This window comes from Rhinopithecus bieti, unplaced genomic scaffold (assembly GCF_001698545.2).
Source record: "Rhinopithecus bieti isolate Rb0 unplaced genomic scaffold, ASM169854v2 scaffold_18466, whole genome shotgun sequence".
In the NCBI taxonomy this organism is placed as follows: domain Eukaryota; kingdom Metazoa; phylum Chordata; class Mammalia; order Primates; family Cercopithecidae; genus Rhinopithecus; species Rhinopithecus bieti.
The window spans coordinates 454-20,536 of NW_016809319.1; the positions used below are offsets into that span (position 1 = coordinate 454).

The 20,083-nt window shown below is 37.3% G+C and overlaps 2 protein-coding genes across 2 annotated transcripts; one reads left to right on the forward strand and one right to left on the reverse strand.

Annotated features, from left to right (window-relative positions):
- The first annotated feature begins 329 nt into the window (after positions 1-329).
- Positions 330-1,260, forward strand: LOC108540110 (olfactory receptor 2B11-like). The gene is given in 2 exon segments (XM_017889088.1): positions 330-610; positions 612-1,260. Coding segments are annotated over 2 exon segments (930 nt in total).
- Positions 1,261-16,962: 15,702 nt separating this feature from the next.
- On the reverse strand, positions 16,963-17,898 carry LOC108540130 (olfactory receptor 2J3-like). Its single transcript, XM_017889098.1, is given in 1 exon segment — positions 16,963-17,898. A coding segment is annotated over 1 exon segment (936 nt).
- Between the last annotated feature and the right edge of the window lie 2,185 nt (positions 17,899-20,083).

A 20,083-nucleotide genomic window follows, 5' to 3' on the forward strand; every position in this document is an offset into this window, starting at 1 on the left:
CAAAGTTGGAAAACTATACAGCCACTTTTACTTTGTATTTAATCCTCACCTCACTCAGGAATGATAGCTATTGTCAACCTTCTTACACAGAGGAAGAAATTCCATTTCAAAATGGTTGGGTTACTGGATTAAGATAACTGCCTTTAATTTGTAGTGTCACATAGGAAAATAAGATCACCTGACACCAGATGTTTTATGTTATTCTGACCCCAGGTTACTGCACACTGTCATCTATAAGTAGACAATCAATGCATCACCATGTTTTGTCAATGCCCGTATCTCTAAATTCCTTGCCACATCCCTACTACAGGTGAAACAAATTGAAGAGAATGCCATTAATTAATGAAAGCTGTCCTGAAGAATTTACTCTGCTAGGCTTTGCAGACCGCCCTTGGCTAGAGCTTCCTCTGTTCACTAGTCTTCTTATAACATACCCCATAGCCATGATGGGAAACATAACAATCATTCTGGTGTCCAGGTTAGACTCTCGTCTTCACAGCCCCATGTATTTCTTCCTCGCCAACCTCTCCTTTTTGGACATGTGTTACACCACAAGCATTGTGCCTCAGATGCTGGTTAACCTGGGAAGCTCTAAGAAGACCATCAGCTATACTTTATTTCTTTCACATAATGGGGGGCACAGAATGTTTGCTCTTGGCTCTTATGTCCTTCGATCGCTATGTGGCCATCTGCAGACCTCTTCACTACACATTCATCATGAATCAGCGCATTTGTATCCTATTAGTTTCCACCGTGTGGCTAATTGGAATAACCTATGCTGTCTCAGAGGCCACTGCTACGTTACGGTTACCACTGTGTGGTCTCAATAAGCTGGACCACTTGCTGTGTGAGATTCCTGTTCTGATAAAGAACGCCTGTGGTGAAAAGGGTTCTAACGAGCTCACACTCTCTGTGGTATGCATTTTTATGTTAGCTGTCCCACTATGCTTAATTCTTGCTTCCTATGCTAGTATTGGACATGCTGTATTTAAGATCAAATCTTCTGAGGGAAGGAAAAAGGCCTTTGGGACATGCTCCTCCCATCTTATTGTAGTTTTGTTATTTTATGGCCCAGGCATTAGCATGTACCTTCAGCCCCCGTCCTCCATCTCAAGGGATCAGCCCAAGTTCATGGCTCTCTTCTATGGAGTGGTGACTCCCACACTCAACCCCTTTATCTACACCCTGCGGAATCAGGATGTGAAGGGGGCATTATGCCACCTGGTGAGGAGAATTTCAGCTTTAAGTGATAGTTGGTAGACATCAAATGAAGTTATTGAACAATTAGAGTAGGTTGCTATGGTTTTCTCTAACAAATTCTTGTCTCATAATCAAATATCGGTTTACATGTTCTTGCAAAATATGTTATGTCTCTGAGACTCTTCGTAAACATGTTCAGCAAGGATTATATTTGGCTAGTATGCACATTATATTATGGAAATATATTAAAATAGTTCTATACTGGTTGGTACATATGGAGATAGTAACTGTGTTACATAGAAAAAAAGATTAGTAAAATGAATGTATTAGTTCAAGCTAATTGTAAAAATAGTATGAGTTACNAAGGACGTGAAGGGGCATTATGCCACCTGGTGAGGAGAATTTCAGCTTTAAGTGATAGTTGGTAGACATCAAATGAAGTTATTGAACAATTAGAGTAGGTTGCTATGGTTTTCTCTAACAAATTCTTGTCTCATAATCAAATATCGGTTTACATGTTCTTGCAAAATATGTTATGTCTCTGAGACTCTTCGTAAACATGTTCAGCAAGGATTATATTTGGCTAGTATGCACATTATATTATGGAAATATATTAAAATAGTTCTATACTGGTTGGTACATATGGAGATAGTAACTGTGTTACATAGAAAAAAAGATTAGTAAAATGAATGTATTAGTTCAAGCTAATTGTAAAAATAGTATGAGTTACCTGAGAAACATTCCATCACTCTCTAGGAGTTGTCCCAAGTTTAAATGGGCACTGTGGCTACACTGGGCATTCAATGGGAAGAACATTATACTTTGGAAGAATCATGAGTCTCATAAGTTTATTAACCCCAATTTATGTAGATACTATTGCTTCTTAGAAATTCAGTGTAATTCTTTTTTAACAAATAAATATGCAGTGATTTTGTACTTTAATTTAATTTATTATTAAATTTTGAAATGAGTGGAATAGTGGGACAAAAGTATGAAAAGTGTCTGACACTTTCCTTTTACATACTATAATAATAAGTCTTTGAATCAGTGAGATAACAAGAAAGTGACATTAGTAATGAAATACAACCTGGAAGCATTTCCGTGCACAATTTGGAACAGCCAGGAATGCCTTTTGGAACTGACTGTGTTAGAATCAGTATGAGAAAAAAATAATTTGCATTTCTGGAACAAAAAGAAACTTGATTACCTCAACAAACAATTTAAGTGTCTTTATACTGATGTAAATGTTGAACAAAACCTGTATTATTAAAAGTTGAAAGTGCTAAAGCTTAGTTCTAGGACTCACACCCCAAAACTTAAAACTTTGTCATGAAATTAGTTACAATTTATGGGAGCAAATGAATAGATTTTATATTTACTTGGTGTTGAATTAATATGTTGAGAGTTCAACACGGTGTTGTGTAGTGAAGAAGTAAATACTTGTAAGAAAAACAAAAGGTCATTTGGACTTTTCTGGCGTAACTTCTGGTATGATCAAGATCTAAGTCAATAATTGGAAGGAAAACCTCACGTTATTTCAAACAAGAATCAACTACAAACCAGATACATTTGTTGAAAAATAACAGATCATCTGGTGCTGGTACAGATCCTCAAATCATTAAACTTTTATATATTTAGTTTGGAAAAAATTTTAAGTAACTTTAAAATTGGCCTATTTCTGGTTGACTGCCAGAAAAATGTTTTCAAATTTTATACACATGCACGCACAAACACATGACCTAATTCTGTAGTGTTAAACAATAGCTTTGATCATTTTTATTAGTTAAGGTATCCTCTGTCTAACTTAGTCTTACATACAGAAGTATATAGTAATTTCTAGTTTTGAGGGCAAAACCCAGAAAGATTTTTGTCAAGTTTTGCTATAAAAACTCATTACAGTTCATCTGACTCTTTCTCAAGTTATACTCTGTCCTTGGCTAATGTATATACTACCTTCAAGGCCTGTAAAAAATATTCATTTCAGAGGCATGAGTGAAATCTAGACACAGTGAAAAATCAGGATTTCCTAAGAATTATGTGCAAAAATCTCAGAATAAAGAATACTCAGAACAGTGGTCTGGAAAACCCACAGAAAGGTTTTATTTGGACTTTGCATTTCCAGGGAATATATACTGCTCAGTATGCTACAGCATGAAGGATACTTCAGTCAACTTCTGAAAAATTCTGTAGAAGAGAAGGGACACATTATACTGGAAAGAGAAAGCGTGCTCTACCTTCTGTGTAAAGCATGAGCAATTCTGAGATTGCCTTTCAAGGAAAGTGATCTAAAGGTTTTATTTCCCGCAAGCAAGTAGGCCTTTCCTAAATAACAAATGGAAGAAAACAAAGCATTTTAACCCTAGTTTTAAAGACACTAAAAATGTATTGGGGAAAATATTTAAGGTAGAACTCAGGAAGGTTTAACAGTGGCTTTCTCCATATTAGAGATACTCTCAGATCTGCATAGCATAATAACTGCAAGGCAAGAAGTGCTAACACGCACCTTCAAGAATCTGCCTTTGGGATGAGTTTATGTCCCTTGCAGGGACATGGAAGAAGCTGGAAACCATCATTGTGAGCAAACTATCACAAAGGCAGAAAACCAAACACCACATGTTCTTGCTCACAGGTGGGAAATGAACAATGAGAACACTTGGACACAGGGCGGGGAACATCACACACCGGGGACTGTAGTGGGGTAGGGGACAGGAGAAGGGATAACATTAGAAGAAATACCTAATGTAAATGACAAGTTAATGGGTGCAACAAACCAACATGGCACATGTATACCTATGTAACAAACCTGAACGTTGTGCACATGTACCCTAGAACTTAAAGTATAATAAAAATAATAATGTAGACATAAAAGCAAAAAAAGAAAAAAAAGGAATGTGCTTTTGGAATGAAAAAAGAAGACTAATTAAAGTACTCAAAGAAGAATTAAATTAAAAATATTTTCAAAAGGCAAATAAAAATTGTAATATTTAATAGGAGTATATAGTAATACATCACTGGCTGAGGAAATATCATAATCATAATCAAAAGTTATGTTAAAAGGAGAACTCACAACTATTGAAAAGCTGCCATGAGTCGGTAAAAGTGTTAAACACATTTTATGTATGGTCTTATTTAATCTTTCAATAATCCTTTAAGGTATGTATTAGCCACATTTGATAGATAATGAAAATGTCGTTCACTAATTCTTGAGCTTGCACAGTGTACGTCAGAACTGGAATTTGAAAGCTTTCAAATGCCAAAACTTCACGCTTTTTCCACCTTATAACAAACTACTTGCAAAAATGATGGAAATTTAAAATTATACATTCAAAATCACGAATTCAATGTTTCCTTCTGAAATCACATGAGGCAATATGGAAGACTGAAAGGAGGATATATGTTGAACTAGAACCAGGAAGCAGAACCAAGGCTGATATTAAAGAATGTGTGTTTCTATAGGAGATGAGAACTTGAAGGATTTTAAACCCTGAGACTATATAAGACCTTTATTTTATGACTATATTTAGCAAAGTAAAAAACCATTTGGAGTAGAAAAACATGGGAAATTAGTTAAGTGTACTGCAACAATCTATGCAATAGATAATGAGGCTCTCTAGTAGGATAAGAGAAGTAAAAATGAAAAAGATGGGGAAAGTGTGAGAGATTAACATAGGAGGTTAACTTGGAAACTTTGTTAAATGTGTGTCCTCTGGAAAAGAGATGAGCCAAAGACAGTGGTGTTTGTGTTTTAAGTCTGCAGGATTGAGCAGAAGGGGTAGATTATTTCAACAACTTTAATATCAAGGAAAGTAGTTTTTGAAACAGAAGTTAAAAGGACTCCAGAAAAACTGAAGTCAAATTCCGTGGAAGATGTTACTAATTATCTACAAGAAGAAATAGACATCAATTGGCCAGGAGCAGTGGCCCACGCCTATAATCCCAGCATTTTGGGAGGCCGAGGTGAGCAGATCACCTGAGGTCAGGAGTTCAAGACCAGCCTGGCCAACATGGTAAAACCCCGTCTCTACTAAAAATACAAAAATTAGCGAGGTGTGGTGGCATGCACCTGTGGTCCCAGCTACTTGGGAGGCTGAGGCACAAGAATGGTTTCAACCTGGGAGGTGGAGGTTAAAGTGAGTGGAGATTATGCCACTGCACTCCAGCCTGGGCAACAGAGTGAGACTCTCATCTCAAAAAAAGAAAAAAGTTGTGCACATGTACCCTAGAACTTAAAGTATAATAACAAAAAAAAGACATTAATTGCAAAAAGAGAATTAATTGTTATCAAAAAATTTTATTTATAAAAGATAAATCTAAATGAATTTTAGCATTTCCTTTTTGGAGACATTAAAGATCCAACATTTAACATCACGTTATGTTAAGATAAAGGGTTTATGCATACCATACTTAGTATGATACATAACATACATTTTAACAAGAATTAATATTGGAAAGTGGACAATAGTAGTTTCTGCAGACACTTCTAAGTCTTAGAGTCTGTAATCCCCTTTCCCCAGAAAAACTCTTCAAAGTAAAATAATAGTATTTATGAGAAACACTGATAAGTGTCCAATTTAAGGTTGTTTTAATATATGTGATATGTTGTCTGCATTAGGATAGTGAGAAGCCAGGGCTCAGTGGGCAATAGGGAGGATTCAAATGTTTTGGCAGAGAAACTGCTTTAAAATTTGCTTCTGGAATTTCTTATCTTGCTATGATTCCAATATCCTCCCACTGAGCAAACAGTAGAGTTAACTGCACCATGGGGACATCACCTCCTTCCATCTCAGGGGATTCATTATCTCAGATTGCAAATTCTTAAATGCAGTAAATCCTCTAATCATTTCTTTCTTGAATCCATAGAAGCTATTTTGCTAGAAAGAGTACCAACTAATGACTGAATCTGAGTTCACTAAGTGACTCTTAGGCAAATGGGCACATCTGACAGGTCACATTAAAAGGCTATTAATATGTAATTTTGACTGGTCATCTATGTACATCAATAGCTTTGTTAGTGTAAAGGTATTGTGTGGCTTTTCTATATGAACTAATGAATATGTTAACATACATTATTTTCTGATTAATACATTCAATTTGCATGAGCACAATTCTTGGTATGAACATTGTATCATATTACAATTAAGATTGTGTTTTAAAATTCATAATTGGCAAGAAATGACCAGGTTGTCTTTTCTATTTGAGAGAACTATCCAAAAAAAGTCTTTAAATATTTAAATGACAGTCAGTATACCAAGTACTTTAACAAACATCTCGCCTGAAACAAAGATTTTACGGCTGAAGGAAAAAAGTTTGAGATGCATTCCTTTTAAAATATTTATAATAAAGGATTTTCACATGATCTACTGTCTATGAAACTCCTTTGAATAGTTCTATCTATGCATTTAACTATGCATTTAACATAAAGTTGCTACTGAATTATTCATTGTTTTAATTACTATCTTAAAAAATCTGAAAATGGAACATGCTAAAATGCTTTTGAACTCATTATTTGGCTGTAGTCAATTGTCAGCTCTTATTAGCAGTAATTTATAACCTGATTTTTTTGTGATCCTATTCCAAAATGGTTCTATTGGTGAAAATGGCATAGACTTTTGTTCTACCCGTTTTGTTTTGCATTAACTGTGAAAATCAAACATCAAATATTATCTTCTCTTTTCCACTGTCCTTCTGCCTAAAATATATTTTCCTTTCTTTCTGGCTGAAATGTTGCAGGACCATTTTATTTTACTTTATTTAGTTCCATTTTCCTTTTATTTCACATATAATTGTACATACCTATGAGACATGATGGGATGTTTTGATACACATATACAATGTGGAGAGACCAAATTAGGGTAATTACCATATTCATCTCCTTGAATATTTATCAATTCTTTGTGATGAGATCATTCAAAATCCTCTTTTCTGCCTATTTTGATATTTTGATGTTCTGCTTATTTTATTATTGTTAACAACAGTCATGCTATGGTGCAATGAAACACTACAACTTATTCATCGTAACTCTAACTTTGTATCCATTGATCATACTCTCCTCACTCCCCTCTTCACGCTACCCTATCCAGCTCCTCTGGTAACCACTCTTCTACTCTCTACTTCCATGAGATCAACTTTTTTAGGTAATAGGACCATTTTAAATAGGCATATTATACTTTGCTACTATTAACCTAGAAGCTGGAGTAGAGACTTTATCTTTTAGTAGCATAATGAAGTCATGAATAAAAATTCAGTATAGTTCATTGCACTAGCTGATTTAGAAAGTTCTGGGATGTATTTTGACTAATGGGAAAACCGAAGTACCACTTGATCCCAATACATCTCTCAGTTTTCCCTGTGATTCACATTCAATTATTCCTTATATGAGATCATTTTCCCTGCCTCAGTGCTTATTACTAACCTGTGCTGTTGCTGATACCGAGACACTCAGAGAGTTTCATTCTCCCTCATCCTCTGAAGAGTTTCCATTTACATGATCTGTGAGTGTCTGTGTGTGAAAGGGTTGAGGAAGCGGTGTTAACCGTTAGCTGGCAGGAGATCCCCCTGCCAGCTAACACATTTATGGGGGGCATGGAGTCTCTTGTAGCTAGGATCCCAGAGGTCTATGACAAGAGTGAGCTGTCCCTCAGTTCCCTCATTCACCAGTTTTCCAGAAGCCATCCCACCTGCAGAGTTCCCAGCTTTCTGTCTCTACAGCCTCAGCTTCAGCTTTGCCTCTCCACGCTCAGCATTTTCTTTCCTAAGTTCTGTCCAATTTACGCTGATTTACTCAATAATTTGGTCTCTTTCAGTGAAAGCGCTGCTTCCTGCCTGCATCTAGTTGGACGTCTTGTTCCTTTCCATCTGTGTAATACATTTTTCATACAGGCTTTGTTTTGACATAATTTTAGCCTTACAGAAAAGTTGCAAAGATGGCATGGAGAATTCCCAAATACCCCTCACCCAGTTTCACTTTCGTTAATGTTACATTTCTCTGGTTTATTTTTCAAAATTAGGAAACTAACATTGGTATGTTACTATCACCAAAACTCCAGACTATCTTTGGATTTCAGCAGGATTTTCTTTAATGTTCTTTTTTGTAGCAAAATTCAATCCAGAACACTCCATTGCATTTAGTTGTCATGTTTCAGTTTCCTGAATCTGTTTTCTTGTTTTTCATGATATTGATAATCTTGAGTACTGCTCAGGTATGTTATAAAATGCACTTCAATCATGGTTTGTCTGATATTTTCTCATGATTAGATTATGGGATCCTTGGGGTATCGCTTCACCAACAAAAACCTCTGTCACTAGTGGCACCTATGCCCAAGTTTTCCTTAGGCCCACTGGCCCACTCAGCCTGGCAGGCTGTGCTCAGCTCACACTACCAGCCTGGATCCCATACCTGCCAAGGGCAAGTGGAGCAGCGAGGCATGTATGAGCAAGAAAGTGTGGGGTCCAGCTACTGCACACAGCCAGGCATGCTTGCTGTGGCAGGGCAGGCAATTCCAGGCACCAACACAGGCGCCAGCTCCCTGCAAGGCTGCAGCTGGACCAGGTGTACTGCAAGAAGCTTCCATGGCTGATGCTGTGGTCTTAATCTGCCTAATTTATTAAAACTTTACATTTGTCTTTAACTACAGAAGGAACTTCTCTGGTAAACTCTTTTTACTCTCTTTACATGAAGTTGTGTTTTATAGTTACAAAATCCAAATATAGCTGCACTTACCACCATCTCCCATGGTAAGCCATAGAACTCTGATGTGAGTCTCATGTCTCCTTGCAACATTGAGTTGGCCTCAATCAGCTTCTCCAGGACCTGTATAAAGTAACACCTCGTAGCAGTAAGCAGGTCCTCCATAGCACCAGATCTGCCTTTGGTTGCCAAGACACTCTGATTCTACAACAAACTGCAGAGAACAGTGGGAGTGTTCTGCTTGGAACCTAAATCTGCACCTAGCAACCAGGACAGAGCATTAGTGGGATGCCAATGGGGGAGGATAGATGGGGCTTTCTAAAGCCTTTTCTGCATGTATTGAGATAGTCATGTGGCTTTTGTTTTCATTTCCGTTTATGTGATTAATCACATTTATTGATTTGCATATGTTGAACCAACCTTTCCTTGCAGGGATAAAGCCTACTTGATCATGGTGGGCTTTATCCCTGGGACACAAGGGATCGTGGTAGGCTTTTTTCCTGGGATGCAAATGATCACACTCTAATCTCTGCAGCCTGTGATTATACGTTACTTTACATGGCAAAAGGACTTTATAGATGTGATTAAATTCAGAATCTTGAGATGAGGATATTACCCTGGATTAGGCAGCTAAGCTGACATAATCACACGTGTCCATATAAGAGAGAGGCCGGAGGTCAAAGGGAAGATACTCTGCTGCTGACTTTAAATATAGAGGAATGGGCCATGAGCCAAGGAATGTAGGTTACCTCTAGATGATAGAAAAGGTGAGGAAACAGTTATTTCATCATAAAGCTAAGAAATTAGGTTTTTATGTGCTGTTCGATTGGGTTTGCTAATATTTTGTTGAGGAGAATCAAGGTAATTTGAAAGATCTTCAAACTTCAAGGATTTACACTCCTGCCAAATGACTCCGCAAACCCATAGCCAGTCACTGTTCTTCAGCATTGCCCCACTCTCAAGCACAATACAACAACTTTCCATTCCCTGAGTGGGTGAAGAAATATGATGTTATAACTAAATAAATATTTGTCAACAATATTACCATCTCTTGGTGTTATCTACTCCATGCATTTCTATTGAATTGTTCACTAGGAAACCCCACTACTTTATTCAAAGTTTTGGTCATTTGACCTAAGATAAACAAAGTTATCTACTCCTCCCAAAGAAAAGTGTCAGATATGTTAAGATCATCTCAGTTTGCCAACAGTAAGAAAATATTTTTTTTCTCTGTCGCCCAGGCTGGAGCGCAGTAGAGCCATCTCGGCTCACTGCAAGCTCCGCCTCCCAGGTTCACGCCATTCTCCTGCCTCAGCCTCCCGTGTAGTTGGGACTACAGGCGCCCGCCACCACACCCAGCTAATTTTTTGTATTTTTAGTAGAGTTGGGATTTCACCGTGTTAGCAGGATGGTCTCGATCTGCTGACCTCGTGATCCGCTCGTCTTGGCCTTAAGAAGTATGGAGACATATAAAAAAGATGTATGAGCCAACTGGAAGGGGTCCTCTCTAGCCAAAACAGTGACCATTTCAGCATCAAAATAATGGCAGAATGAAATAAGAATGCATAAGACCGTATTATGATATATAGATAGACACATAGATAAATAATACCTGATACCCACACGTAAACACACACACACAGGAAAAAAGGAAAGCTATTCCTTCATATAGAATGCCAACTCTGTTAGTTTTCCATTGTTGCTATAACAAATTATTACAAATTTGGTGTTTAGAATAACAAAAATATCTTATATATCTGGAGATAGACTAAATTGGGTCTACAGGGCTGCATTTCTTTTGCAGGCTTTAAGAGAGAATCTGTTTTCTCAACTACTCCAGCTTCTAGAAGAAACCTGTTTTCCTTGGCTCATGGCCCATTCCTCTTTCTTTAAAGTCAGCAGCAGAATATCTTCTCTCTGACCTCTGGCCTCCCTCTTATATGAACACGTATGACCATGTCAGCCCACCTGGCTAATCCAGGATAATAATCCCAACTCAAGGTTCTGAATTTAATCACATCTGTAAAAATCTTTTTGCCATGTAAAGTAATATATAATAACAGGTCCCAGAGATTAGGATGTGATCATTTGAGAGAAGGAGAGGAAGTATTTAGCCTGCCACACAAACTAATAAGTTTAGAAGGAATGATGGAACTTTAAGAATCATTATTTGGAAACCACTATAGTAATAATAGAAAAATTAGTAATAAAAAATAACTACTGGCCTACATATGGCAGATACTGCCCAGTGCTCTAGGAAAATGACGTTGTCGCTGATGTTCTTCATGCACCAATGTCCTGTTAAAGGTACAGTGGCCCAAAACACTTCTCAGCCATTAGTTGAGCCTTGAAGAATTTACAACCTTATGTGAATAAGCATAATTACTGCAAATATGAAATGTTTGGTTGAGGTATGAGTGACACATTTTAACCTTGAAAGAAAAGTTCCTGTGAACATCCTCAGGACAGTAAGAAAATAAGATAAATTCAGTGTGGTTCAAATATTAGGTGTTAAAACAAAGAACAGGAGAAAATGAAGACCTTCCCATGACCAGTTGCAAAGAGCCAAGAAATGTACATACTGAATCCTCACCTTCTTGTTTTAAAGAGTTCAGATATCTATAGGGAGGAAAAATTGCCTAGTGATTAAGAACAAACTATGAAGTTAGAAAGCCCAAATTTGAATCCAAGCTTCATCACTTACTAGTTCTGTTGTGGTCAGTTTTCTCATGCAGACAATAGAGACTATGATATTATTGTTGCCTCCCAATAGTTATCCCATCTCTCCTACATTGTGTAGCATGTGCTTTGGATGAAATTAACCCCGCTCCCAGTGCAGGGACAAGAGTGACTTTATTTTAAATGCTAAGCTGCCATGTAACTTCTGAATAACCCCAAGTCCCAAGTCCAGGAATGCCTATAAGATGTTAAGTTGATATATTACTCTTTATGTAGGAACATGTGTTCACTGTAAGTTTCCTGCAAAACAACCCTTGACGCTGTTGTAGGAAGCATAGTCCGTGGCACCTGTAGGTACCTACACATTTCTTTCAGAGCAAATATGTTTTCCTCAAAAGATAAGCCCTAGATCTGGAGGACTGCAGTGCAGAAATCTGACTATGTTGTGGCCACCCAAGACAACATGTATGTCTGTAAATTCCTTTAGTAAATCATCCCAAACCAACAAGCTAGATTTGTCTGCCTCCTTCTTTGATTTATCTGCTTTGTGCATTTGAGGGATGGCTTTGCATATATGGTCCTTTCACTGAAAACCTGGCTTCAGAAGTGGCTCCCAATTAATCTCAGCCAATCATTGCATTTTCGCCCCTTGTCCCAGTAATGTTGCCAGGAATGTGCAGACAACTCATGCTTCAGTATGAAGCTCTGTATAAAGAGCCATTTTTGCTTATTGGTTATAGGATGGTATCCATCCTCTTGAATGTGAACAAGGAAGCATATAGGCCTGATTATTGCTGACAACATTTCGTGACAACATTTTGTGAGGGGAATCAACTTGATGACAAATCCAATACATGGAAGAGGACACAGCTGAGGAAACTGCAGAGATATTGATCCAGAGCACTGATCAAACTATGCCTGAAGCCCACACTGCTGCTGAACTTTTTGGTTTTATAAGCAATAAAGCCCCCTTATTTGTTAAAATAATTATTTTGTTAAAATAAAGTAAATGGCCTGTACTCTTCAAAACTATAAAGCGCATTAAAGACACAGACAGACTGAGCAATAGTTACTAATTAAAGAGGAATAAGAGATATCACACTGCCAACTTATGATCCTGGATTAGATACTTTCTTCAGAAATATTCTTGTGACAAACTGGGGGTACATGTGCATTACACTCTGTAATATTTTAGAAAAAAAATTTAAATGCATATTAATATTAGTATAAAGTGAGAATGATAAACCACCCACGTTGAAATGCTAACATTGTTAAAATCTGGTGAAGCTCAGTGGTAAGTCTTTCTACAATTTTTATAACTTTTCTGTGAGTTTTTTTGTGATTGTTGGATGATACTTGGTATATAATCACTTGTATTTGAAAGTTATGTTTGAAATCATGTAATGTTTTCATAATATATGATCACTAATCACCTTTACAGCCTCACATATGTAAAACAGAAGATATGAACCTGAGCCACATAGCAGAGTAGAGACAGAGTGTACCTAGGCTGGAAGCCAGAGCTTCTTTCTGTGGTTACCTGGATGACATATTTGTGCCAATAATCCTGTACTGCAGAGTTAAAATAAGGAAAGATAATTGAGCATGTATGTAAGAATATGCTACACAGCAATAAGTATAAGATATAGTAGACAAAGACTGGGAGACATCTGTCTGAATGAGGAAGAAATTTACAGGGTGAAAAAAGCTGATGCTTCAGTGCAGTTAACCTTCATTCCTGTATGGGAAAAAGCTGGCTTCACTGTTAGTTCTTCAGTAAAGTTGCTTGCGGCACAAATTTATGTGTGCTTTGGAAATCCCAGTTCACAACCGTTTTCATAAGGTTTAGGGCTGACAAGGGGAGCATCTCAGGGCTTCCACTTTGCCTTCAGTGTTGTTGACATAGGAATGGTCCTCCAAAGCTAAAAAGGTATTGCCCTTACCCTGATTTTTTCACATACAAGTTGCCAGAAGTTATGCAAGCCACCTATCTTTTTCCCTTCAGTTTGATAAAGTGAGAAAACTCATTCCTGTTGTCCTATTTGTGATAAAACTGCATAAAGTTTGTTCGACTGGTTTGAAAAATAACAAAACAATAAAAACAATAATATCTGTGTTAATCTTTGGTGGAATTTTTGGTAAGTGATCTATTTCTCAGATTACAAATTAAATAGCACAGGCTAATATGGCTAGGATTCAACATTAGATATGTTATAACCTCCCAAAAGAAAACAAAAAGTCTATACATATAAAAGAAAATGTATATGTTTTGTAAGAGAAAAAGGAAAAAAGAGCACAGAAAGTTAAAAATTAAAAAAAAGAAAATTTAGATAGTGAGAAGTGATATCAATAAAATAGCAAACTAGGACTTTCCAGTGCCAGTTGGCCCCCCAGGTCAGACTCTGTAGCCCCAAGACCCATGCCAGTACCCAAGGACCTAGCCTCCAGACCAGTACATATAAGCTGGGCCCCATAAACCCAGACTCCAGACCAGCCTCCAAGGCAGTAAGTTCTGCTCTAGCACCAGGTCAGCTACAGACTTCAGGTTGGTCCCCACTGCTCGAGGCTCCAGTGGACCTAAAGTCCACGTCCACACCAGTAGATATCACCTCATACCTGACACCAGTTAGAATGTCTATTATGAAAAAAGACAAAGGATAACAAATGTTGAGAAGAATATGGAGAAAAGGGAATTCTTATACACTGTTTTTGGAAATGTACATTAGGACAGCCATGATGGAAAACACTGTGAAGGTTCCTAAATAAGTTAAAAATATTGCCAAACAGGATGGCTTACAACTGTAATCCCAGCACTTTGGGAGGCCGAGGCAGGCGGATTACCTGAGGTCAGGAGTTTGAGACCAGCCTGGCCAACACGGTGAAACTCCATCTCTACTAAAAATACAAAAATCAGCTGGGCAAGGTGGCACACACCTGTAGTCCCAGCTACTCGGAAGGCTGAGGCAAGAGTGTCACTTGAGCCAAGGAGGCAGAGTTTGCAGTGAGCAGAGATTCCACCGCTGCACTCCAGGCTGGGCGACAGAGTGAGACTCTGTCTCAAAAAATGAAATTAAATTAAGTATATAAATTAAAAATAAATAAATAAAAATAGAACTACCATATGATCCATTTGTATACGTTTTAGGTATATATCCAAAAGAATTAAATCATTATGTTGAAGAGCTGTCTGCACACCCATTTTTATGACAGCAAATTCATAATAGCCAAGGTATTAAATCAATCAATGAATGAGTGAATAAAGAAAGTGTAGTATATATAAAATAGAATACTATTCTGCCTGAAAACAAGAAGGAAGTCTTAATATTTTCAACAACATGGCAAACCTGAAGATATTTTGCTAAGTAAAAGGGCACAGAAAAATAAATACTGCATGATCTCATATGTGAAATCAACATAAAGTGAATTCATAGAAGCACAAAGTAGTCGAATGATATTTGTCAAGGGTTAGGAGTAGAGAGAAATAGGGAAAATGGGGAGATGTTGGTCAAAGAGTACAAAGTTTCAGTTGGAAGGAACAAATTCAAGAAATCTATTCTACAATATGGTGACTATAGTTAATAATACTGTACTGCATACTTGAAAATTGCTAAGATAACAGGTCCTAAATGTTCTCACCACAAAACAGGCAAGTATGTGAGTTAATGATCTGTTAATTAACTTGAATAATAATTGCATAATTATGCATATGTCAAAATATTATGCTGTATATCATAAATAAGTATAATTTTTTGACTTATCCTTATTAAAGATGGGGGGTGATTTTAGTAGGTGAGAAACTAGGATGCTACAGGAAGTATTCCAAATCATAAAATTTCCATAGTAGAAAATAGTTCAAAGGGCTAAGCTATGTTCTTTAAGTTTTTAAAAATGTGTTTTTATGTGATGTTTTACCCTATGTGGTCCCAATTGTTTGCTAAAAGTTATTTTACATACACAATTCTTGGTTCTTCATTTCTTGGGTAAGCTTAAGGACAAGGGCACATGCCTCATAATTTTCATGCCTAGTTAGAAATAAAGGAAGAGTCACAGATGCAGAAGGAAGATAAAGTCAGCAGAATCAATGCAATTGCAAGTCACACTGGAAATTGGAGGGAAGTTCCAAGATGCGTTTTTATTTTTATAATTAAGGAAACAGTGTGTGAATCAATCATATCTAAATTTCACAGGCCTCAAAAGCTACAGCTGACATTTGAGTTATAGAGAAAACTCAGGGATTGCAAGTATGTTACTTTATAGTGAATTCTCCTTTAGTCATTTTTCCACTTCATTTGACTACGACTGTCAGTTTAAATTGCTCTAGGTATAGCACTATTATTTCACATGAAGATGGTTGACAATAATATATAGAACAAAACAACAACTTCTATAAAATATATTTATTTATTTGAAACACATATATTGACATACATAATGTACTTATTAACCATAAATATTCAAATTAGATCAAGCTTTAAAATAAAAGTAAACTATCATTTTCCATATGACAACTTGTATCATAAAATTTTTCCAATACATTTTCACATAATTCATTCATATGCCCATTTGCTTCAAGTCATTTTCAGAGCCTAGCTCTCTATTTGCCTCAAATGTTCTCCATAGTTCCTTAGGTTATGCAGTTGCTCCAAGCATTTACCTCACCTAAGTGTACCAAACCTATGATGACCATTTCTTTATAAACTACATAGATCTGCTTTACCAGCTCCTTTTACTTCCTGTATACTTCTCACTGCCTTGCAAAAAAGAGGGATCTCAGATGTCGACTTCTGCTACACTGCTTCAAAGACTCTCTTGCTACAATTCATAAAACTTATCGTCCTACTATTGATATTGGCTATAAAAGAATATGGACCAAAATTCCTCTCAAAATTTACTATCCAACAAAGAAAAATCAGTGTTGGAGAAAAGGATTTGAAGTATTTTGCTGTGTATTTAACTAAACTAAAGATGGAAGACAAAAGTATTCTGCCTAAAGAGCAACAAATTAAAAGCCATATTGTAGAGATTTTTAAATTGAGAGTATCATCTTTTCATAGGAATTATAACTTCGCTTTTATCAAGATTTACAACAAATTTCATGCCTTATTTTCAATCAAGAAAAGTCTGTCTTGGATTCATTAGGTTTGTGTCATGGAAAAACATCGCTATAGATGTTTTATCTTGATTTTACATAGCTGTTTTCTCCACAAGTGAATGGTATTTAGGTTGACTGTGTTTTATTCATACCTGTCACCAGGAACTCCAGGACCTTGTTAGAGTACATGCTAAGCAAGTGCTAACAAAGTGAGTGAATAAAAGAATCGTTGATAAATAAATAAAAGGATGAATCATTGTGAGGGGAGACTCCATTATATTGTTAATATGACACATACACAGGCTCACTCCCACCCCATTAGTCTCTTCACTGCCCCTCTTACATCTTTGTTTCTGAGGGTGTAGATTAGAGGGTTAAGACTAGGTGTGACAACAGTATAAAACAGAGCAATGAACTTGCCTTGATCTTGAGAATTTCCTGATGGTGGCTGGAGATATATTCACATGGCCGGAATGAAAAAGAGAGATACAACCATAAGGTGGGCTCCACATGTTCCAAACACTCTCTGAAGCCCAGTGGTTGATTGCATCCTCAGTACAGCCTGGACGATGGCACCATAGGAAGTGAGAATGAGAATGAGAGGTATGAGAACAAAAACGGAGCTTGTGATCATGAGGGTCAGCTCATTGGCATGGGTATCAACACACGATAATCGCAGAAGTGCTGGAACTTCACAGAAAAAGTGATCTACTTGGTGGTGTCCACACAGGGGTATCCAGAAGGTGAAGGAGGAATGAAGTGCTGAGTTGGTAAAACCGCTTACCCAAGAAGCCACAGCCAGCAGGTGGCAGAAACGAGGGTGCATGAGGAGAGTGTAATGCAAAGGTCTACACACAGCTGCATAACGGTCATAGGACATCACCACCAGTAGCACACACTCTGCGGTTCCCAGTGCAAGAACAAAGTAAAGTTGAACCATGCAACCAGCATAAGAGATGGTTTTTTCCAGGCCCCAGAGATTAACCAGCAACTGAGGGACAGAGCTGGTTGTGTAGCAGAGATCCAGAAATGAGAGGTTTGAAAGGAAGAAGTACAAGGGAGTGTGGAGATGGGAGTCCAGGTGTGACAGGATGATGATGAACAGGTTTCCTATCAGTGTCATCAAGTAGAAGATCAAGACAACCACGAAGAGAACTACTTCCAGATGAGGCCAGTTAGAAAATCCAACTAAAATAAAGTACCCCTCAGAGCTAGCATTGACTTTTCCATCATCATTCATTTCCTATTACCTGAGAGAAAAAAAAAAGTCAGGTAAACTCAAAAAAGAGTAAACAAGTGATCCAAAAACATCAGCACACTTGAATAAAAAATAAAAGCCAGTTTGAAGGGCTTGCCATCATTTAATTGTAGGATAATTTAACCATTAGTAGTAATGAATTTAACAAAAGAAGAATTATAAAGCTCATACTGATATAAAAAGTAAAAGAATAAATACATGAATGGTGAAGATAAAGCTATTCCCTACAGTAGATTCCTAATTAACAAATATAGAAGGGGTGATGGTGTTAAGAAAAACATAAATGATTGCAAAACTAGTGGATAAAAATTTGATGGGGAACAGGATATGTACAAATATCTAAAATAGTCTAAAATATCTCCTCACAAATTTCTTGTTAATTTCAAACTGAAAAACAGTGAAATTTATAGTAGAAAAACCTGGCAGACACCACCATAACCAAGTGGTTTTATTGATCTTAAGATCGCCTGTATTTGCACAACCAACATCATGAGCCTGCTGTGATGATGCTCTGAACAGGACATGATGTCACTTCAGTGATATTTGTGTTAAACATTCTAATAATGCAGACTAATTCTAATAATGAAGACACATGAGAAAAACTCAAATTGAGAGAACTATCTTGCCTATACAATTCAGAACTATCAAGCTTAAGTAGAAAAACAAAGGGTGAGGAACTGGTCCGGATGAAAGGAGACTAGAGAGACATGATTTCTCAGTGTACAATCCTGCATTTTTTCAAAAACTAGCTATTAACAAAATTATTGAGACAATTTAAAAAATCTCAGTTTGGACTAGATTTGGGTACTGTGCTGGACTTATGTAAAGTAACATCCTTTTTCTTAGACAAAAAAACACTGAATAAGGTATTTGGTGTAAAGGAATGTGTCATCTCCAACATACTCTCAACTAGTCCAGAAAAAGAGATGATAGATAGATAGATAGATAGATAGATAGATAGATAGATAGATAGATAGATACATACATACATACATACATACATAGATGGATAGATAGATGATAGATGGTATAACAAAGCTTTGGGGGGAAATGTAAACTAATACTCAATCTGGTTAAAGGGTAAACGTTAGTCTTTTATACTACTTTTTTGCAACTCTTCTCTAAGTTTGAAATTTTACCATAATAAAAAAATACAAAATAATTTTTTAATTTTATATTTTATTCAGATGTTTGCCTTATTATAGAAAAATAACTATCAAGTTCTCATTCATTTTACGGTGACATCTAGGTAAACGGTAATTGAAAGAAATTCCTAGCTAAGGAAGATAATTTCCATAAAACACAGAATCTTTCTTTGTTAATAAACAAGGAACTTTAGTTTTCTTTTCAGCATTTTCAGGTTATTTTCTTAAGTGTGATTGTGGAAAACGTAATCATTGTAACCCTAATAATCTTACACATGGATGGAAAGATATGTTGAAAATATTGAATTTAGTAATTATTTCAAAATGTTCACCTAGGGGGTGGAGCAAGATGGCCAAATAGGAACAGCTCCAGTCTCCAGCTCCCAGCGCGAGCGACACAGAAGACAGGTGATTTCTGCATTTTCAACTGAGGTACTGGGTACATCTCACTAGGGAGTGCTGGACAATCGGTGCTGGTCAGCTGTTGCAGCCCAACCAGCAAGAGCTGAAGCAGGGCGAGGCATCGCCTCACCTGGGAAGCCCAAGGGGGAAGGGAATCCCTTTTCCTAGCCAGGGGAACTGAGACACAAAACACCTGGATAATCAGGTAACTCCCACCCCAATACTGCACTTTACCAAGGGTCTTAGCAAACAGGAATACCAAGAGATTATATCCCACACCTGGCCGGTAGGGTCCCACACCCACGGAGCCTCCCTCATTGCTGCTAGCACAGCAGTCTGCGATCTAATGGCAAGACAGCAGCGAGGCTGGGGGAGGGGCGCCCACCATTGCTGAGGCTTAAGTAGGTAAACAAAGCCGCTGGGAAGCTCGAACTGGGTGGAGCTCACAGCAGCTCAAAGAGGCCTGCCTGTCTCTGTAGACTCCACCTCTGGGGACAGGGCACAGCTAAACAACAACAACACAAAAAAAGCAGCAGAAACCTCTGCAGATGCAAACGACTCTGTCTGACAGCTTTGAAGAGAGCAGTGGATCTCCCAACACGGAGGTTGAGATCTGAGAA